This window comes from Erithacus rubecula (genome assembly GCF_903797595.1).
Source record: "Erithacus rubecula genome assembly, chromosome: 28".
Taxonomy (NCBI): Eukaryota; Metazoa; Chordata; class Aves; order Passeriformes; family Muscicapidae; genus Erithacus; species Erithacus rubecula.
Window position 1 is genome coordinate 1,743,706 of NC_136680.1, and position 20,371 is coordinate 1,764,076.

Sequence of the window (20,371 nt, forward strand, 5' to 3'; positions counted from 1 at the left end):
GGATGGGATATGGGATGGGATATGGGATTGGGATTTATAGGATGGGATGGTATTTATGGGATGGAAATATGGGATTGATGGGATGGGATATGGGATTCATGGGATTGATGGGATGGGATGGAATATGAGATTTATGGGATGGGATATGGGATTGATGGGATGGGATTGATGGGATGGGATATGGGATGAGATTTATGGCATGGATGGGATATGAGATGGGATTACAGGATAGATGGGATGGGATTTATGGGATGGGATGGAATGGGATTTATGAGATGGGATTTATGGCATTTATGGGATTTATGGGATGGTATAGATTGAATGGGATATGGGATTTATGGGATGGGATTTATGGGATAGGATTTCTGGGATGGATGGGATAAGATATGGAATAAAATGGCATAGGATATGGGATGGGATTTATGGGATGGATGGCATAAAATATGGGATTTATGGGATGGATGGGATATGGAATGGGATTTATGGGAGGGATAAAATGGGATGCAACGGATGGGATTTCTGGGATGAGATTTATGGGGTGGATGGGATGGGATATAGGATATGGAATATGGGATATGGGATGGGATTTATGGGATGGATGGGATATGGAATGGAATTTATGGGATGGATAAAATGGGATGCAATGGGGATGGGATTTCTGGGATGAGATTTCTGAGATTGAATATGGGATATGGAATATGGAATATAGGATATGGGATGGGATTTATGGGATATGGGATGTGGGATGGGATTTATGGGATATGGGATATGGAATATAGGATATGGGATGGGATTTATGGGATGTGGAATGGGATTTATGGGATATGGGACATAGGATATGGGATGGGATTTATGGGATGTGGAATGGGATTTATGGGATATGGAATATAGGATATGGGATGGGATTTATGGGATATGGGAGGCGCAGCAGAGAGGCGAGAGCCAGCGGCGGGGAATTTATTAGAAAATAAAGTTTAATAAAAGAGCAGCTGCTGCTCCCTTCACAGCACGGGGGGAGGGCGGGGAGCAGGACAGGGACAGCGACAGCGACAGGGACAGGGCGGGAGGAAGAGGAGGAGGAAGAGGAGGCGCCCCCTCCCCAAACCCGCCTCCATCCAGTGTTTCCAAATTCACACAACGCGGGGGGAAAAACGGGGGGTCCCGGAGCCGCTCAGGACCCCGCCAGGTAAATCCCTGCGGAGGAAAGGGGGGCACGGAGGAGGGACCCTAAACACCCTAGAGAAGGGACCCCAAATACCCCAAGGAAAGGACCCCAAATACCCCAGGGAAATGACCCCAAATACCCCAAATAGCAAAGAAAGGACCCGAAATATCCCAGGGAAAGGATCCTAAAAACCCCCAAGGATGGGACCCTAAACACCCCAAGGAAAGGACCCCAAATAACCCAGAGAAGGAACCCTAAGCACCCCAAAGTGCAGGGAAAGGACCCCCAAAAACCCCAGGAAAGGAACTCCAAATACCGCAAGGAAAGAATTCCAAACATCCCAGGAAAGGGACCTTAAATATCCCAGAGAAGGGACCCCAAATACCTCAGGGAAGGGATCCTGAGCACCATAAATAGCAGGGAAATGACCCCAAATACCCCAGGGAAGAGACCTCAAACATCCTAAGGAAAGGACCCCAAACACCCCAAGGAAAGGACCCCAAACACCCCAAGGAAAGGACCCCAAACACCCCAAGGAAAGGACCCCAAACACCGCAGGGAAGGGACCCCAAACACCCCAAGGAAAGGACCCCAAACACCGCAGGGAAAGGACCCCAAACACCCCAAGGAAATGACCCCAAACACCGCAGGGAATCGGCCCCAAACACCCCAAGGAAAGGACCCCAAATACCCCAAGGAAAGGACCCCAAATACCCCAGGGCAAGGACCCCAAACACCGCTGAGAACAGACCCCGTTCACCCCAAGACAGCGACCCCCCACTCCCCCAGAACCGGGGGACGGGGTGATGACCCCGCACCCCTAAATCTGTGAGGAAGGGACCCCCCCTCACCCCCCCAGCCCGAACCTGTCGCAAATCTCTTCTTGACCAGCGACATTCGGTACCCGCTGCCCGCCAGCTCCACCTCCACCCCCGACAGGGTGCTGCCCTCGCTGCTGAACTGGGCGGCCACCGGACTGGGTTTACTGGGCCCCCCCAGCGGCTCCCAGCTGGCCGAGAGCCGCCCGCAGCCTGGGGGGGACAGCACGGGGGTTTGGGGGGGGTCGCCGTGCGGACCCCCCGCCCCCCGAGGCGGGCCCCGCCTCACCTGCCTGTCCCGGCGCTCCCGGCACGTCCAGCAGCTTCCAGAGCAGCCGCTTCTCCTCCAGGTTCCTGCCGGGAGCGGGGCTGGGCTCAGCACCCCTGCCCAGCCCAGCAGCGGCCCCGGTGCCCAGATCAGGGTCCCCATTCCCCATTTACCAGTCCAGGATCCCCATTTTCCATTCCCCAGTTCAGGGTCCGCATTTCCCAGTTCAGGGTCCGCATTTCCCAGCCCAGGACCCCCACTTCCCAGTCCAGCATCCCCATTACCCATTTCCCATTTCAGCATCCCCATTCCCCATTTCCCATTTACCAGTCCAGGGTTCCCATTTCACATTTCCCAGTTCAGGGTCCCCATTCCCCAGTTCAGCATCCCCATTTCCCAGTTCAGAACGCCCATTTCCCAGTCCAGTGTTCCCATTTTCCAGTTCAGCATCCCCATTTCTCAGTTCAGCATCCCCACTTCCCAGTTCAGAGTCCCCACTTCCCAGTTCAGGACCCCCGTTCCCCAGTCCAGTGTTCCCATTCCCCATTTCCCAGTTCAGGGTCCCATTTCCCAGTCCAGCATCCCCATTACCCATTTCCCAGTTCAGCATCCCCATTTCCCAGTTCAGTGTTCCCATTTCCCAGTTCAGGGTCCCCCTTTCCCAGTCCAGGATTCCCATTTTCCCATTTTATTTCCCAGTTCAGGGTTCCCATTTCCCAGTTCAGCATTCCCATTCCCCATTCCCCAGTTTAGGGTCCCCATTCCCCCTTTCCCTGCCCAGTGATTCCATTTCCCAGTCCAGGGTTCCCAATTCCCATTTCCCAGTTCAGTGTCCCAATCTCCCACCCTGGGGAGATTCAAGACCCCTCTTGTGCTCCCCATCTTGGGGAAGTTTGGGACCCCCAGCCCTGTGTCATCCACCCTGTGAAGGTTTGGGACCCCAGACCCTCCATCTCCCACCCTCAGTGGGTTCAACACCCCCATCCCCCTCTCCCTCACCCTGAGGGGTGTTCAGCACCCCCATCCCCCTCTCTCCCACCCTGTGAAGGTTTGGGACCCCAGACCCTCCATCTCCCACCCTCAGTGGGTTCAGCACCCCCATCCCCTCTCTCCCACCCTGTGAAGGTTCAAGACCCCCCAAATCCTGCATCTCCCACCCTGTGAAGGTTCAGCACCCCCATCCCCTTCTCCCCCACCCTGAGGGGGTTCAGGACCCCAAACCCTGCATTTCTCACCCCATTCACCCTCAGTACCCCCATTTTCTCCCTCTCTCACCCTGTGAAGGTCCAGGACCCCAGACCCTCCATCTCCCACCCTGAGTGGGTTCATGACCCCCATCCCCCCTCTCTCCCACCCTCAGTGTGTTCAGCACCCCCATCCCCCCTCTCTCCCACCCTGTGAAGGTTCAGCACCCCCATCCCCCTCTCTCCCACCCTGTGAAGGTTCAGCACCCCCATCCCCTTCTCCCCCACCCTGAGGGGGTTCAGGACCCCCCAAATCCTGCATCTCCCACCCTGTGAAGGTTCAGCACCCCCATCCCCCTCTCCCCCACCCTCAGTGTGTTCATCCCCCCCATCCCCCCTCTCCCCCACCCTGAGTGTGTTCAGCACCCCCATCCCCCCTCTCTCCCACCCTGTGAAGGTTCAGCACCCCCATCCCCCCTCTCTCCCACCCTGTGAAGGTTCAGCACCCCCATCCCCCTCTCTCCCACCCTGTGAAGGTTCAGCACCCCCACCCCCCTCCTCCCCCCCCAAACCAGCCCGCCCCCGCCCCGCTCCCGTTACCAGCTGCCCGCGGGCTGCAGCCGCAGGTTGCTCAGCGGTTCCTCCAGCGGCAGCAGCACGGTGACGTTGGCGAGCGGCACGGGCAGCGCCAGCGCGGCCCCGTTGTAGCCGTACTCCACACTGACCCGGGTGGCCCCGGGCGAGCAGTCCCAGCGCACACACAGCCGCAGCGGCGCCGAGCCGGGCCCCAGCCGCGAGAACTGCGGCACATCGGGGGGTTCAGGGGGGCGCCGAGGCGCTGCGGGGCTCGGGGAGGGGGCGCCCGGCGCGGCTCACCTGGTATTTGAGCAGAGCCACGTTGTAGTAGGAGGCGGCCGGGCTCTGCTCCGCCTGTTTCTGCAGGTGCCCCGTCAGCGCTGCCATGTTCAGCCAGAAGTCCTTGGTGCTGGGGTCGCTCTGGGAGGGGTCGCTGGGGGTGTGGGGGGAGAGGGGCAGCAGGGTTCGGGTAACCCCAGAATGTGGCAGCCCCGGTAAAAGGAGCTCCACGGGGTGCCCGGGTAGCTGGGAGCCCGAAATTCAGCTCTCCACTGCTGTATTCCCAGGAATCCCAAAATCCCAAAATTCAGCTCCCCATTGCTGCGTTCCCAGGGTGCCCAAACTCCCAGGAATCCCAAAATCCCAAAACTCAGCTTCCCATTGCTGCATTCTCAGGAATTCCAAAATCCCAAAATTCAGCTCCCCATTGCTGCATTCTCAGGAATCCCAAAATCCCAAAATTCAACTCCCCATTGCTGCATTCCCAGGGTGCCCAAACTCCCAGGAATCCCAAAATCCCAAAATTCAGCTCTCCACTGCTGCATTCTCAGGAATCTCAAAATCCCAAAACTCACCTCCCCATTGCTGTATTCCCAGGAACCCCAAAATTCAGCTCCCTATCCCTGTATTCCCAGGGTGGCCGAATTCCCAGGAATCCCCAAATCCCAAAACTCAGCTCCCCATCGCTGCATCCCCAGGATGCCCAGACCCCTGGAAACCCCATGTACCCCAAAACCCGCCCCCATCACCCCCAACGTCCCCAGACACCCCTTGCACCCCAAAACCCAACACCCATCACTGTCCCCCCTCTGCCCGGGTGTCCCCGCGCTGTCCCTGCGTTGTCCTCAGTGTCCCCACGCTGTCCCCGTGTCCCTGCACTGTCCCTGCTGTGTCCCCGCACTGTTCCTGTGTCCCCACGCTGTCCCTGCCCTGTCCCCGCGCTATCCCCGTGTCCCCACACTGTCCCCGTGTCCCCACACTGTCCCCGTATCCCCACACTATCCTCGTGCTGTCCCCGTGTCCCCACACTGTCCCCGTGTCCCCACACTGTCCCCGCGCTATCCCCGTGTCCCCACACTGTCCCCGTGTCCCCACACTGTTCCCGCGCTATCCCCGTGTCCCCACACTGTCCCCACTCGGTCCCCGCCGTATCCCCACACTATCCCCGTGCTGTCCCCGTACTGTTCCCGTGTCCCCGCATTGTCCCCACGCTGTCCCCCGTGTCCCCGCCGTGTCTGCACACTGTCCCCGTGCTGTCCTCGCCGTGTCCCGCGCTATCCCCGTGTCTGCACACTGTCCCCACGCTGTCCCCGTCGTGTCTGCACACTGTCCCCGCACTGTCCCCACTCTGTCCCCGCGCTGTCCCCGTGTCCCCACCGTGTCCCCGCACTGTCCCCACTCTGTCCCCGCGCTGTCCCCGTGTCCCCACCGTGTCCCCTCACTGTCCCCACTCTGTCCCCGCGCTGTCCCTGTGTCCCCGCCGTGTCCCCACCATGTCCCCTCACTGTCCCCACTCTGTCCCCGCGCCGTCCCCGTGTCCCCACCTGTAGAGCAGCTCGCCGTTGGGCAGGAACTGCTCGATGGCCGCGGCGTTCAGCAGGCGGAAGCTGAGCACGGGCGGCGCCGCGCTGCCCCCGAACACCCGCACGATCCCCGCGGGGAACGACATCGTCAGCTCCCCCGTCACCTTCACCAGGCAGCTGCTGGGGACACGCGAGGGTCAGGGGGACACCCCGGGGGTCAAGGGGACCCCCGAGATTCCCCCCAATACCTGTCGGCGTCGCGCCCCTTGAAATAGGCGTGCACGTACTCGGTGAAGGCGGTGGCCACGGGCAGCGCGTCCTGCGAGCCCAGCACCACCGGGCTGGGACCGCGCGACAGCCCTGGGGAGGGGGGTACAGGGGTCAGGGCACGGCTGGGACCCCCCCCCTGCCACCCCACCCCTCCCCAAATTCCCCCCGCACGCACCGAGCGCGGGCGGGGCCGCGGTGAAGAAGCCGCGCTCGCTCAGGCTGGCGGGAGCCGAGTGCGAGGGGCCGCAGCTCCAGGAGGGCGAGGGGCTCAGCGAGCGCGACTGCGGGGCGAGGAGGGGTGGGCTGGGTGTCTGTGACCCTGCACCCCCCAATTCCGCACCCCTGCACACCCCAATTCCACGTGCCTGCATCCCCCCAATTCTGCATCACGGCATCCCCCCTCCCTGGGTACTCCTGAATTCTCAAATCCTGCATCCCTGCACCCCTGAATTCCACCTCCCTGCAACCCTGCACCCCCAAATTCCACATCCCTGCCTCCCCAAATTCTGCATCCCTGCACCCCCATTCCTCCATCCCTGCATTCCCAAAATCCCTTATTCCCACATCCCTGCATCCCTGAATTCTGCATCCTTGCATCCCCCAATTCCACATCCCTGAATCCCCGAATTCCACACCCCTGCATCCCTGAGTAGCCCTGCATTCCCAAAATCCCTGTATTACCACATCCCTGCTTCCCCCAATTCCGCATCCCCCATTCCCAAAATCCTTACATTCCCAAAATCCCTGTATTACCACATCCCTGCATCCCCCAATTCCACATCCCAGTGTATCCCTGCATTCCCAAAACCCTGCACCCCCGAATTCCCACATCCTATATCCCTGAACTCCCAAATTTACATCCCTGCATCCCCAAATCCCCACACGCCCAAATTCCCACCCCCGATCACTCCCCAGCGAATCTCCCCCCGGTTCCCCCTCCCCAGCGCCGCCATTCCCATACTGGGAGCACTGGGGAGCCGGGCCGTGTCTGACCGCCCCTGCCGGGGTTCCGCAGCCCCCTCCCCACCCCGGGGGTCCCCACGCCCCCTCCCCCGGCCCCGCACCAGGTCGCTGTTGCTGCCCGCGGCCGGCGGCCGCTTGGTGCGGGAGCGGCGCGGGGGCGCCACCAGAGGAACGTCCCGGGGGGCAGCGCTGGGCCAGGGGGGCGCGGAATCTGGGGAGGGGGCGCGAAATGGGGGTGAGGGGAGAGCCCCGACACGGTGGGATCCCCAGCCGGCAGCCAGGACCCCCCACTCTGCATCCAGGATCGTCCCTCAAAATCCAGGAGCACTCCCCGGGGATCCAGGATATCCCCCAGATCCAAGACCCCCACCCGCGATCCAGGACCACCCTCCCAAGATCCAAGACCCCCACCCGGGATCCATGACCTCCTCTCGGGGATCCAGGACCCCCACCCAGAATTCAGGACCCCTCCCCTGAGATCCAGGACTCCCACCCGGGATCCAGGACCCCTCCCCTAGGGGATTCAGAACCACCTCCTGGGATCCAGGACCCCTCCCCTGGGTCCACGACCCCCACCCTGGAACCAGGACCCCCTCCAGGACCCCTTCCAAGGGATTTGGGACCCCCCCCCCCGGGATCCCACAGGGGCTCAGCAATGCCGGAGTTGGGCAGGGCTCTGCTCAGTTCTGGGGTGGGGGGCAGAGTTTGGGGTCACTGGGGGAGAATTTGGGGTCATTGGAGGAGAATTTGGGGTTATGGGGCACAGGCTAATGGGGGGGGTCAGAATACGGGGTCATTTGGGGCAGAGTTTGGGGGAAGAATTAGGGTTAATGGGGGGACAGAGTTGTGGGTTATGGGGGCAGAACTGGAGGTTATGGGGTCAGAGTTGGGGTTTATGGGGTGCAGAGTTAAGGATAATGGGGTCAGAGTCGGGGTTCACGGCAGTCAGATTTAGGGGCAGCTCCCCCTCCCCACTCACCCGGCTCCAGCTGCAGTGGGGGGGTCCCCGCCGCGCCCCCCTCGCCCAGCCTGGCGCCCCCCCCCGCACAACCCCAGGGCGAGGGGCTGCAGGACTCGCCCCCGCTCGGGGGGGCGGGCGAGGAGGATGAGGAGGAGGCCGAGTTGGAGGAAGGACGCGTCGGGGGGGGCTGCTCCCCAGCGGGGCTGCGGGCCCTGCCCCACACCGCGGGCTCCCCAAAAGGATCGGGCGAGGGGACTTCACTCGGGGCGGCGCCGCTGCGACCCCGCGGCGCGACCCCCGCGTCCCCCCAGAGCCCCTCGGCGGCGGGAGCGCTGAACACGGCCAGGTTGGGGGGCTCGGGGGGGCTGCGGGGGCGGGGGGCGCCGGCGGGGGGCAGCGCAGGGTCCGGTTTGGGGCTCTGCGGGGTCCAGGGCCGGGAGTCCGGGGAGGGTCCGGGCGCGGGGTGGGAGGGCGAGTCCAGCCCCGAGTCCTCCACGTTCTCCGGGGATGAGGAGGAGAAGGGTGACGAGGAGGAGGTGAGCACGTAGGAGCGGGGGGCTGCGGGAGAGCCGCGGGCAGAGTGAGGACCCCTCCCCACATTGGGGGGGTTCCCATTCTGCTCCCCCCAAATCCTGACCTGGGAATTCCTCTGATTCGAACGCCGACTCCAGGGGGGGACCGAAGAGAGCAGCAGAGGGCAGCGAGTCCTGGGGGGGCTTCAGGGGGGCGCTGGGGCAGAGACAGAGTGAGGGGGGCTCAGAGCCCACCCAAGACCCCCCAGCGATGGGGGGTGACCACCCCACGGCCCCCCAGTCCCACCCTGTCCCTTACCTGTTCACCTGTGCTGCTGGGAGACCCCTCCCCGTGCTGTCACCTGCGGGGAGAGGGGACACTGAACTGCACCCCCCACACCCCAGGAGCCCCCCAAATCCCCTCAGGACCCCTGATGTGGCCCCCAAATCCTCCCAGGACCCCCAGCCCAGCCTCACCTGCTGCCAGTGTCCCCTCGGGGTCAGTGTCACTGCAGGCTGGGGCCAGGGACGCCGCGTGTCCTGTGGAGGGGTGACACTGTGAGGGGACACGGGGACTTTGGGGTGGCACCATAAGGGGACACGGGGACTCTGGGGTGGCTTGGGAAGGGTGGGGACAGCAAGTGGGCAGGGAATGTGGCACTGTCCCCAGGGACTGGGTTTAAAGAAGGGTGGCATTGTCCCCAAGGAAAGGGGTCAGGGAGGGTGGGATGTCCCCAAGCAATGGGTCTTGGGAAGGGTGGCATTGTCCCCAAGGAATGGAATTCAGGAAGGAGAAATTGTCCCCAAGGAAAGGGGTTCAGGAAGGATTAAATGTCCCCAAGGCGTGGGGCTTAAGGGTGGCATTGTCCCCAAGGAATGGGCCTCAGGAAGGATGGGATGTCCCCAAGAAAGGGGGTTCGGGAAGGACAGAATGTCCCTAAGGATTGGGATTCAGCAATGTACCCAAGGAACAGGACCCAGCAATGTCCCCAAGAAATGGGATTCAGGAATGTCCCCAGGGACTGGGATTCAACAATGTCCCCAAGGAACAGGACCCAGCAATGTCCCCAGGGATTGCGATTTAGGAATGTCCCCAAGGAACAGGACCCAGCAATGTCCCCAAGGAATGGGATTTAGGAATGTCCCCAAGTAATGGGATTCAGGAATGCCCTCAGGGATTGGGATTCAGCAATGTCCCCAAGGAATGGGATTTAGGAATGTCCCTAAGGATTGGGATTCAGGAATGTCCCCAAGGACTGGGATTCAGGAATGTCCCCAAGGACTGGGATTCAGGAATGTCCCCAGGGATTGGGATTCAGGAATGTCCCCAAGGACTGGGATTCAGGAATGTCCCCAGGGATTGGAATTCAGGAATGTCCCCAAGGAATGGGATTTAGGAATGTCCCCAAGGAACAGGATCCAGCAATGTCCCCAAGGACTGGGGCTCAGCAATGTCCCCAAGGACTGGGATTCAGCAATGTCCCCAAGGACTGGGATTCAGGAATATCCCCAAGGACTGGGACCCAGCAATGTCCCCAACCCTCCCCCAGCCTGGCCCCCTCCCCGCGCCGCCACTCACGGTTCGCCTGCCTCCTGACCGTGCCCTGCAAGGCAAGGGGACAGCGGTGAGGTGCCGCCGGGGATGGCGGGGGTCCCCGCGGCCCCCCAGGCTCACCCCGAGGCCGGGGGCCAGGATGAGGTTCCCCACGGTGGCTTTGAGCTGCTCCACGGCGGCGGCGGCGCTGCCGGGCGCGTCCCGCGGCGCCGCCGGTTTGATCTGCACGTAGAACTTGCGCGGCTCCTCCTCGTCGTAATCCGAGTCGCTGGAGGAACAGCCGGGGTTCTCCACCTCGCCTGAGCCCCCAGTCAAGGCTGCTCCTGGGTGGAATTCTGCTTGGATCCCACAAAAATCCCCAGCTGGAATTCCCACTTGATCCCATAAAAATTCCTGGTTGAAATCCCCCTGGATCCCACAAAAATTCCCGGTTGGAAATCCCTCTTGATCCCACAGAAATTCCCCTTTGAAATTTCCCTGGATCCCACAAAAATTCCCCGTTGAAATCCCCCTGAGTCCCACAGAAATTCCTGGTTGGGATTCCACAAAATCCCCAGCTGGAATTCCCACTTGATCCCACAAAAATTCCCCATTGAAATCCCCCTGGATCCCACAAAAATTCCTGGTTGGGATCCCACAAAAATCCCCAGCTGGAATTCCCACTTGATCCCACAGAAATTCCCCTTTGAAATTTCCCTGGATCCCACAAAAATTCCCCGCTGAAATCCCCCTGGATCCCACAAAAATTCCTGGTTGGGATTCCACAAAAATCCCCAGCTGGAATTCCGTCTTGATCCCACAGAAATTCCCGGTTGAAATCCCCTTGGATCCCACAGAATTCCCCGCTGGAATTCCCTCTGGATCCCACAAAAATTATTGGCTGGAAATCTCTTGGATCACACAGAAATTCTCGGTTGGATTCCCCTCTTGATCCCATAGAAATCCCCAGTTGGAATTCCCTTTGGATCCCAAAGAAATCCCTGGCTGGAATTCCCTCTTGATTTCACAGAAATTCCCAATTGGAATCCCCCTGGATCTCACAGAAATTCCTGGTTGGAATCCCCCCTGGATCCCACAAAAATTCCCAATTGGAATCCCCCTGGATCCCACAAAAATTCCCAATTGGAATCCCCCCTGGATCCCACAGAATTCCCAGTTGGAATCCCCCCAGGATTCCCAGTTGAAATCCCCCTGAATCCCACAGAAATTCCCAGTTGGAATCCCCCCTGGATCCCACAGGATTCCCAGTTGAAATCCCCCTGAATCCCACAGAAATTCCCAGTTGGAATCCCCCCTGGATCCCACAGTAATTCCCATTTGGGATCCCACAGAATTCCCATTTGGGATCCCCCCTGAATCCCACAGAATTCCCAGTTGGAATCCCCCCTGGATCCCCCAGGATTCCCAGTTGAAATCCCCTGAATCCCACAGAAATTCCCAGTTGGAATCCCCCCTGGATCCCACAGGATTCCCAGTTGGAACTCCCCCTGGATCCCACGGAAATTCCAGGCTGGAATCCTTCTGGATCCCACAGTAATTCCAGGCTGGAATCCTTCTGGATCCCACAGTAATTCCAGGCTGGAATCCCACAGAATTCCCATTTGGGATCCCCCCTGAATCCCACAGAATTCCCAGTTGGGATCCCACAGGATTCCCATTTGGAATCCCCCCGGATCCCCCTGCATTCCCATTTTTCCTGCTCCATCCCAAGGATACTCGGGGCCGTGTCCGGGCGCACGGTGAATCCGTCCTCGTCCACCTCCGGGCAGCCCTGCAGGGACACGCTCGGACATTCCCAGTGCTCCCAGTCTGGGAATGGCAGAGCTGGGGGGGCACTGGGATCCTCACCAGGTCGTTATCCGGAGATTCCCTGGGGAATGATGGGGAGAGTCAGGGGGTGCAGGGGGTGTGGGAATGCAGGGATGCAGGCATGCAGGAATGCCAGAATGCAGGAGTGCTGGAATGTCAGGATGCAGGGATTCTGAAATGCAGGAATGCTAAAAATGCAGGAATGTTGGATGTTGGAATGCCAGGATGCAGGGATGCCAGAATGAAGGAATGCAGGGATGCAGGGATTTAAGGACGCTGAAATGCAGGGATGTAGGGAGAGCAAAACACAGAAATGCAGGGATGCAGGAACACAGGAATGAAGGGATGCAGGGACACAGGAATGCATGGACATAGGAATGCAGGGATGCAGGAATGCAGGAATGCAGGGACACAGGGATGCAGGAATGCAGGAATGAAGGGATGCAGGGACACAGGAATGCATGGACATAGGGATGCAGGAATGCAGGAATGAAGGAATGCAGGAACACAGGAATGCATGGACATAGGAATGCAGGGATGCACAGATGCAGAGACACAGGGATGCAGGAACACAGGAATGCAGGGATGCAGGAATGCACAGATGCAGGAACACAGGAATGAAGGGATGCAGGAACACAGGAATGAAGGGATGCAGGGACACAGGAATGCACAGATGCAGGAACACAGGGATGCACAGGAATGAAGGGATGTACAGGTGCAGGAACACAGGGATGCAGGGATGCAGAAACACAGGGATGCACAGATGCAGGAACACAGGAATGCAGGGAGAGCAGGGATGCAGAAACACATGAATGCAGGGATGCAGGAACACAGGAATGAAGGGATGCAGGGATGAAGGGATGAAGGGATGCAGGAACACAGGGATGCACAGATGCAGGAACACAGGGATGCACAGGAATGAAGGGATGCAGGGATGCAGGAACACAGGGATGCAGAGATGCAGGAACACAGGAATGCACAGGAATGAAGGGATGCAGGGATGCAGGAACACAGGGATGCACAGATGCAGGAACACAGGGATGCACAGGAATGAAGGGATGCAGGGATGCAGGAACACAGGGATGCAGAGATGCAGGAACACAGGAATGCACAGGAATGAAGGGATGCACGGATGCAGGAACACAGGGATGCACAGGAATGAAGGGATGCACGGATGCAGGAACACAGGGGTGCACAGATGCAGGAACACAGGGGTGCACGGATGCAGGGACACAGGGATGCAGGAACACAGGAACACAGGGAGAGCAGGACTCGGGCCCTTACACAGCGTCCCGCTCCCGCTCCCTGCGGCCCAGCCCCGGGATCCGGAACGCTTTGCTGCGGCTCCTCCTGGGTCCTGACAAAGGCGGGGTCGGGTGAGAGGAGCCCCCGCGGGCCCGCGGCTCCGCCCCGCTCCACACGTACTTGCCTTCCTGCGCCGGGGCCAGACGGAACTCCTCGAAATCCAGCGCTCCTGCCGCCACAGCGGGACCGGCGGGACCGGCAGAACCACGGGATCAACCGGATCAACGGGATCAACGGGATCGGCAGAACAACGGGATCAGCAGGATCGGCAGAACGACGGGATCAACGGGATCAGCAGAACAATGGGATCGACGGGATCAGCAGAACAATGGGATCAGCAGAACAATTGGATCAACGGAATCAATGGGATCAACGGGATCAGCAGAACAATGGGATCAACGGGATCAGCAGAACAATGGGATCAACGGGATCGGCAGAACAATGGGATCAACGGGATCAATGGGATCAGCAGAACAATGGGATCAACGGGATCAGTGGGATCAGCAGAACAATGGGATCAACGGGATCAGCAGAACAATGGGATCAACGAGATCAGCAGAACAACGGGATCAACGGGATCAGCAGAACAATGGGATCAACGGGATCAATGGGATCAACAGGATCAGCAGAACAATGGGATCAACGGGATCAGCAGAACAATGGGATCAACGGGATCAGCAGAACAATGGGATCAACGGGATCAATGGAATCAACAGGATCAGCAGAACAATGGGATCAACTGGATCAGCAGGGATCAGTAGGATCAGCAGGGATCAATGGGGCTCAGAGGGGATCAATAGGGATCAACAGGGATCAGTAGGATCAGGAGGAATCAATAGGGATCAGCGGGTTAAGCAGGGATCAACAAGATCAGCAGGGATCAACAAGATCAGCAGGGATCAGTGGGATCAGTGGGGGTCAGGTGGGGTCAGCAGGGATCAATAGGGATCAGGAGGAACAATGGGATCAACAGGGATCAGTGGGATCAGGAGGAATCAATAGGGATCAGAGGGTTCAGCAGGGATCAGCAGGGATCAATAGGGATCAGGAGGAATCAATAGGGATCAGCGGGTTAAGCAGGGATCAACAAGATCAGCAGGGATTAGTGGGGGTCAGGTGGGATCAGCAGGGATCAAAGAGATCAGTGGGATCAGCCAAGATCAGGAGGGATCAGCCAGGATCAGGAGGGATCAGTGGGGGTCAGGTGGGATCAGCAGGGATCAGCAGAGATCAACAGGGATCAGGAGGAACAATGGGATCAACAGGAATCATTGTGATCAGCGGAATCAGGTGAGATCAGCCAGGATCAGGAGGGATCAACAGGGATCAGTGGGATCAGGGATCCACCCCTGCCCAGGTGGCCCCCAGCCTCACCTGGCCGCTCTCTCCCCGTGCCCTTGCTCTCGGCAAACCTCCGCAGCAGCATCTCCGTGCCGATGTTCTCCACGTTCTGCTTGAACTCCTCGTGGACCTGGCAGGGGAAAAAAGGGGGAAGGGGGCGTGGAATAAAGAGGGGGAAGGGGAATGGGGAGGGGGTCGCTCACCTGGGGACTCACCTGGCCGATCTGGACGTGGGTGTCCTCCACAGAGTGGGAGTAGGAGCCGATGAGCCCCTTCATGTGCCGCAGGTGAGCTTCCTCCACCTCCTGGAAGCGCTGGAGGGGGGAAACGGGGGGTCAGGGAGGGGGGGACACCCCCAGGGATCGGCAGGTGGGCAGGGAATGGGGTTTGGGATGGGTGGGATGTCCCCAGGTGGTGTGAAAAGGGGTTTGGGATGGGTGGGATGTCCCCAAGTAAGCAGGGAATGGGGTTTGGGATGGGTGGGATGTCCCCAGGTGGTGTGAAAAGGGGTTTGGGATGGGTGGGATGTCCCCAGGTGGGCAGGGAATGGGGTTTGGGATGGGTGGGATGTCCCCAGGTGGGCAGGGAATGAAGTTTGGGATGGGTGGGATGTCCCCATGGAAGAGGGATTGGGAAGGATGGGATGTCCCCAGGGATCACTGTGGGGACAGGGAGGGAGGTTAGGATGGGGGACAAAGTCCCCAAGGGGGGCACAGTCCCAAGGGACAGCATCCCCAAGGAATGGGGCTCAGCCAGGGTGGCACGTGCCCATGGAAGGGTGGCATGTCCCAAATTCACATCCCTGCCCACATCCCACTGGTGCTCATCCACATCCAAATCCCAGAAATGTTCATCCCTTCCCAAATCCCACCAAAGCCCATCCACAATCAAATCCCACCAATGCCCATCCACAATCAAATCCCACCAATGCCCATCACTGCCCAAATCCCAGAAATGCCCACTCCTGGCCACACCCCAGAAATATTCATCCTTTCCCAAATCTCACCAATGCCCATCCATACCCAAACTCCAGCAGCCCCAATCCTCTCCCCATCCCACTCCCCATCATTTCCCCATCCTCTCCCCATCCCACCCCCATCATTTCCCCATCCCACCCCCATCATTTCCCCATCATTTCCCCATCCCACCCCCATCATTTCCCCATCCTCTCCCCATCCCACCTCCATCATTTCCCCATCCTCTCCCCATCCCACCTCCATCATTTCCCCATCCTCTCCCCATCCCAGCCCCCTCCCCTGCCCACCCCAGTGCCCACCATGGCCGAGTCCAGCATGCGCTGCTCGAAGTCGGCGCGGGCAGCGTTGTATTTGTCCACTGCCCTCCGCAGAGCCTCGCCCGCCTTGCGCGACTTCAGCTCCGCCTGTGCCACCAGCAGGGACAGGGGACAGCCAGGGACAGCCAGGGGACAGCCAGGGGAATGACAGAAACCATCAGGGATGGCACAGGGGACAGCCAGGGACAGCCAGGGGAATGACAGAAACCATCAGGGATGGCACAGGGGACAGCCAGGGGACAGCCAGGGGAATGACAGAGACCATCAGGGATGGGACAGGGGACAGCCAGGGGAATGACAGAAACCATCAGGGATGGGACAGGGGACAGCCAGGGACAGCCAGGGGACAGCAGGGGAATGACAGAGGACATCAGGGACAGGACAGGGACAGTCAGGGGACAGCCAAGAGAATGTCAGGGATTGTCAGGGATGGGACAGGGGACAGCCAGGAATCATCAAGAAGGGGACAGGGACCACCCAGAAGAATGACTTGAGATTGTGAGGAATGGGACAGGGACCATCCAGGGGACAGGGACACTGGGGATGACAGGGACCACTGAGGGTGGGGACAGGGACACTGGGGATGACAGGGACCACTGAGGGTGGGGACAGGGACACTGGGTATGGGGACAGGGACACTGGGGATGGGGACAGGGACCACCCAGGGGGACACTGAGGGTGGGGACAGGGACACTGGGGATGACAAGGGACCACTGAGGGTGAGGACAGGGACACTGGGGATGGGGACAGGGACACTGGGGGTGGGACAGGGACACTGGGGATGACAGGGACCACCCACGGGGGACACTGGGGGTAAGGACGGGGACACTGGGGATGACAGGGACCACCCAGGGGACCACTGAGGATGGGGACAGGGACACTGGGGGTGGGGACAGGGACACTGGGGGTGCCACCTTGTCGATCTCCTTCTGGCTGGTGCCCTCCTTGCGCAGCCGCTCGTACTCCTGGCACTTGCTGTGGTAGCTCTCCTTGGACTTGGGCAGCAGCTGGGCCACCCCGTGCAGCAGCTGCACGGCCTCCAGCGTCCCTGCCACCTCCTCCTTGGACTGCCAGGGCACAGCAGCGTGGGCTGGGGTGCCAGGGGGACACCAGGGGACACAGGACAGCAGGAGGGGACGGCTGTACCTTCTTGTGCACCCGGCCCTGCTCCTCGCCGTAGCGAGAGATCTCCTTGATGAGGTCGTGCAGCTTCTTCATCAGCTCCAGGTGGCACAGGGCCAGCTTGTCCGAGGAGATGCGGAAAACCTCCCACAGAGGAGCGAAAGTCCTGCCCGGGGGGGCCACCACAAGGGTCACCGGGGTCCCCAGAGTGTCCCCAAAGTGTCCCCAGGGTCACCCCTGTCGTACCCCAGCTGGGTGCCGTTGGTGGCCATCTTCGACAGCTTCACCATGGCCTTGGCGTAGTTCTCCTCGATGGCAGCCCTGGGGATGGTGGGGAGGGGGGTTGGGGATGGGGACAGGATTTTGGGGATCCCCTCCCAGGGATTTTTGGGGTACCTCTCCCGGACGAAGTCAGCGAGCTCCTTGGTGGAGATCTGGCCGTGCTTCATGTTGTGGTAGAGCACGTCGAAGCCGTGGTTCTTCTCGCCCTGCAGGGACCCCCACCCACCCTCAGAGCCCAAAGCACGAGGGACCCCCACCCCCTTTTCCCTGGGAGCACCGGGATCAGCGTTTGGAGCTGCCCAAACCCCAAAAATTGGGGTGCAGAGAACTCCCCCCAACCCTGAAACAGCTACAGGTGCTCCCCAGGAAGGGCTGGGCTGAACCCCAAATCCCCCGGGGTTATTTTGGGTGCTGAATCCCAAACATCCCCGGGGTTATTTTGGGTGCTGAACCCCAAACACCCCCAGGGTTATTTTAGTTGCTGAACCCCCAAATCCCCCGGGGTTATTTTGGGGTGCTGAACCCCAAACACCCCCGGGGTTATTTTGGGTGCTGAACCCCAAACTCCCCTGGAGTTATTTTGGGTGCTGAACCCCCAAATCCCCCGGGGTTATTTTGGGTGTTGAACACCAAATTTCCCGGAGCTATTTTTGGAGTGCTGCCCCCCACCCACAACGTGGCTTCACCTCATTCCCCCTCCCCCACCCGCCGTGCTGGGGGTGCAGGTGAAGCCCAGGGGAAACTGAGGCAGGAGGAAGAGGAAGGTGATGGCAGCAGCTGCCAGAGGAACCAGGAAGCGCCGGCCACGCCACTTCTCCCTCCCCCCCCCCAGCCTGGAGACCCCCATGGAGGGGGGGACAGCGATACCACCACAGCTGGGACAACCCCAGACCCCCCTCCCCACAATGCCCACACCCCAATTAATTAATTAACAGCATTAACGGGTTTTGAAAATTCACCTCCCCCAAGGGCGCGGGGAGGGGTCTGTAAGGGTGAGGGGCACCCAAAGGTGGGGGGTCCCGGCTTACCCAGAAGTGCTCGGTGAAATAGGACATTTTGGGGGGGCACAGCAGCGCGGGGACCCCGCAGCTCAACTCGCGGCACCCTGAGGGGGGGGGACACACACCGGGGGGGGGGGGGGGGGTCGCATCCTGGTTTTCCCGGGAAAACGCATCCCCCTAGCCATGGAAACCGCAGGGTCTCCCCCTCCCTTCTCGCCAGAGACCCCTCCCCAAGGTGTGCGGCACCCCGGGGTGACCGGGGGGGGCCCCGGGGCGGCGCTGGGCCCGACACCAGATACGCAGATCAATAATAAATGAGCGGCTGCTGCGTGCGGCGGCGGCCGCTCCCGCACCCCCCCCCCCCAAAAAAAAACCTCCCCCCAAAAATACCCCCCGAGGAACCCCCGCCCCAAGAAAAAAAAAAATCCAAATATCCCGACCCCCCCACACCCCCCAAATTTACCCCCAGCACTTAGTGGGGAGACCCCCACCCTATTTGTGCCCCCCACCTCGGGCTGTGCCCCCCCCCCGGCCCCGCTCCCCGTCATGCACCGGAGAAAAACAGGAAACCCCAAAAATTCGCGCCTGGTTGGCGCCACCGGGGGAGGCCCCCCCGGACTCACTCTGAGCTGTTGCGGGGTTCGCGGGACCCCCCCGAGCATCCTCAGCGTGCTGGGGGTCTGGGGGGGTTAAAGGGGGGGGTCAAGGCACGCTGGAGCCCCCCCAAAACCCGCTCCGAGCCCCCCCCGGTGTCACCGCACGGGCTCAGCCACCTGTGTGACGAGCGGGGCGGGCTCAGCGCGGCCCCCCCGGAAAAGTGGGGGGTGGGAAAAGCTGGGAGGGGTTTGGGGGGGCTCAGGGCCTGCAGGACCCCCCCTCCCCTTCCCCCCCCCCAGCCCCGCCGGTCCCGCGCGGCCGCAAACGCCACGAACGCGCCCCGGCCAAAGTCCCCGCTGGTGGCCGCGGCCACCGAGTCCCCGAGCGGGACGGGGGGTGCGGGGTTGGGGGGGTTTGGGGGGGTGCGGGGTTTGGGGGGGTTGGGGGGGTTTGCGGCAGGGACCCCCCAATCCCGATAGAACCCCAAAAGCGAGCGGTTATGGCCACCCGCAGCCGTGACCTTCAGGGGGCGCGGGGGGACCCCCCGGAGGATGCGGGGGGACCGGTGCGGGAATTGGGGGGGGGGGGCTGCGCACCCCAAATCCGCCTCCCGCCCCGGGAACGGGAGGTACTGCGGATTGGGGGGGGGGGGTCGGGGCGTGCACCCCAATAAATAAATTAAAAATAAATTAATAAATAAAAAGGAGGGAAAGCGCCGAAGCGAGCCCTGCACCTGCAGCGGGGGGCGGCGGCGGGGGGGCCGCCCGCAGCACCGGGAGCGGGATCGCGGCCAGCGGCGGCTGCACCGGGGCTTTACGAACGGTGCGCGCCGGGGAGCGGAGCGCAGCGAGGGGGGATCTCCGGTACGGCGGCGGGGGACACACGGGGCTGCACCCCCGCACCCCGCTGAGAGCGATGCTGCGGGGGCGGCGCGGGGGAACCCGCGCGGGAACGGCGGGACCGGGGGGGGCTGAGCGGCGGGGCCGGGCCGGGGGGGCTCGGAGGGAGGCGGGAGCGCCGAGCGGGGCGCGATGCCCGCTGCGGGGAGGACGCGGGACTCACCTGCGGGGCCGCCGCCCCCGCCCCGCTCCGCTGCCGCCGCCGCCGCCCCGGGACCGCGCCGGGACCCGCGCCGGGGGCGGTGCTGGCCACGCCCCCTCCCGCCGAGCCGCGCCGCCATTGGCCAGCGCTCCCGGCAGCGGTGACCGCAGCCAGCGGCCGCCGCTCCCCATTGGCCGAGGCGCCGCCGCGCCGCGCGCGGGGCGGGAGCTCATTTGCATTTTTAAAGCGGCCGCCACCCCGAGGTGCGGGGGGAGATGCGGGAGCGGAGCCGCACGCACCGGAGAGCTGCCGCCCGTCCCTCTGCTGTCACCGATCCCGAGCTGTCACCGCCTCGCAGGACCGACACCGCCTCACGCGCCGCCGCCACCCCCCGAGCGGCGCTCCCGGTGCCGCTCCCGGTGCAGCCGCGCCCCTCGCCGCCACCCCGCCGGTTGTCACCGCACCCGCGGTCCCGGGGTGTCACCGTCACCCCCCCCCCGCTTCC

The 20,371-nt window shown here is 61.3% G+C and overlaps 1 protein-coding gene across 1 annotated transcript; it reads right to left on the minus strand.

Moving 5' to 3' along the window:
• Positions 1–1,084: 1,084 nt before the first annotated feature.
• Positions 1,085–19,947, minus strand: LOC306813259 (F-BAR domain only protein 1-like). The gene is given in 30 exon segments (XM_079328492.1): positions 1,085–1,194; positions 2,032–2,196; positions 2,273–2,337; positions 4,036–4,235; positions 4,312–4,444; positions 5,835–5,990; positions 6,062–6,173; positions 6,259–6,364; positions 7,148–7,257; positions 8,026–8,565; positions 8,645–8,736; positions 8,839–8,881; positions 8,997–9,059; positions 10,099–10,123; positions 10,195–10,373; positions 11,791–11,845; positions 11,923–11,944; positions 13,168–13,240; positions 13,309–13,357; positions 14,563–14,574; positions 14,576–14,659; positions 14,745–14,843; positions 15,806–15,910; positions 16,738–16,890; positions 16,970–17,111; positions 17,192–17,266; positions 17,342–17,433; positions 18,256–18,332; positions 18,852–18,908; positions 19,888–19,947. Coding segments are annotated over 28 exon segments (3,000 nt in total). The 5' UTR covers positions 18,283–18,332; positions 18,852–18,908; positions 19,888–19,947; the 3' UTR covers positions 1,085–1,171.
• Positions 19,948–20,371: the final 424 nt, after the last annotated feature.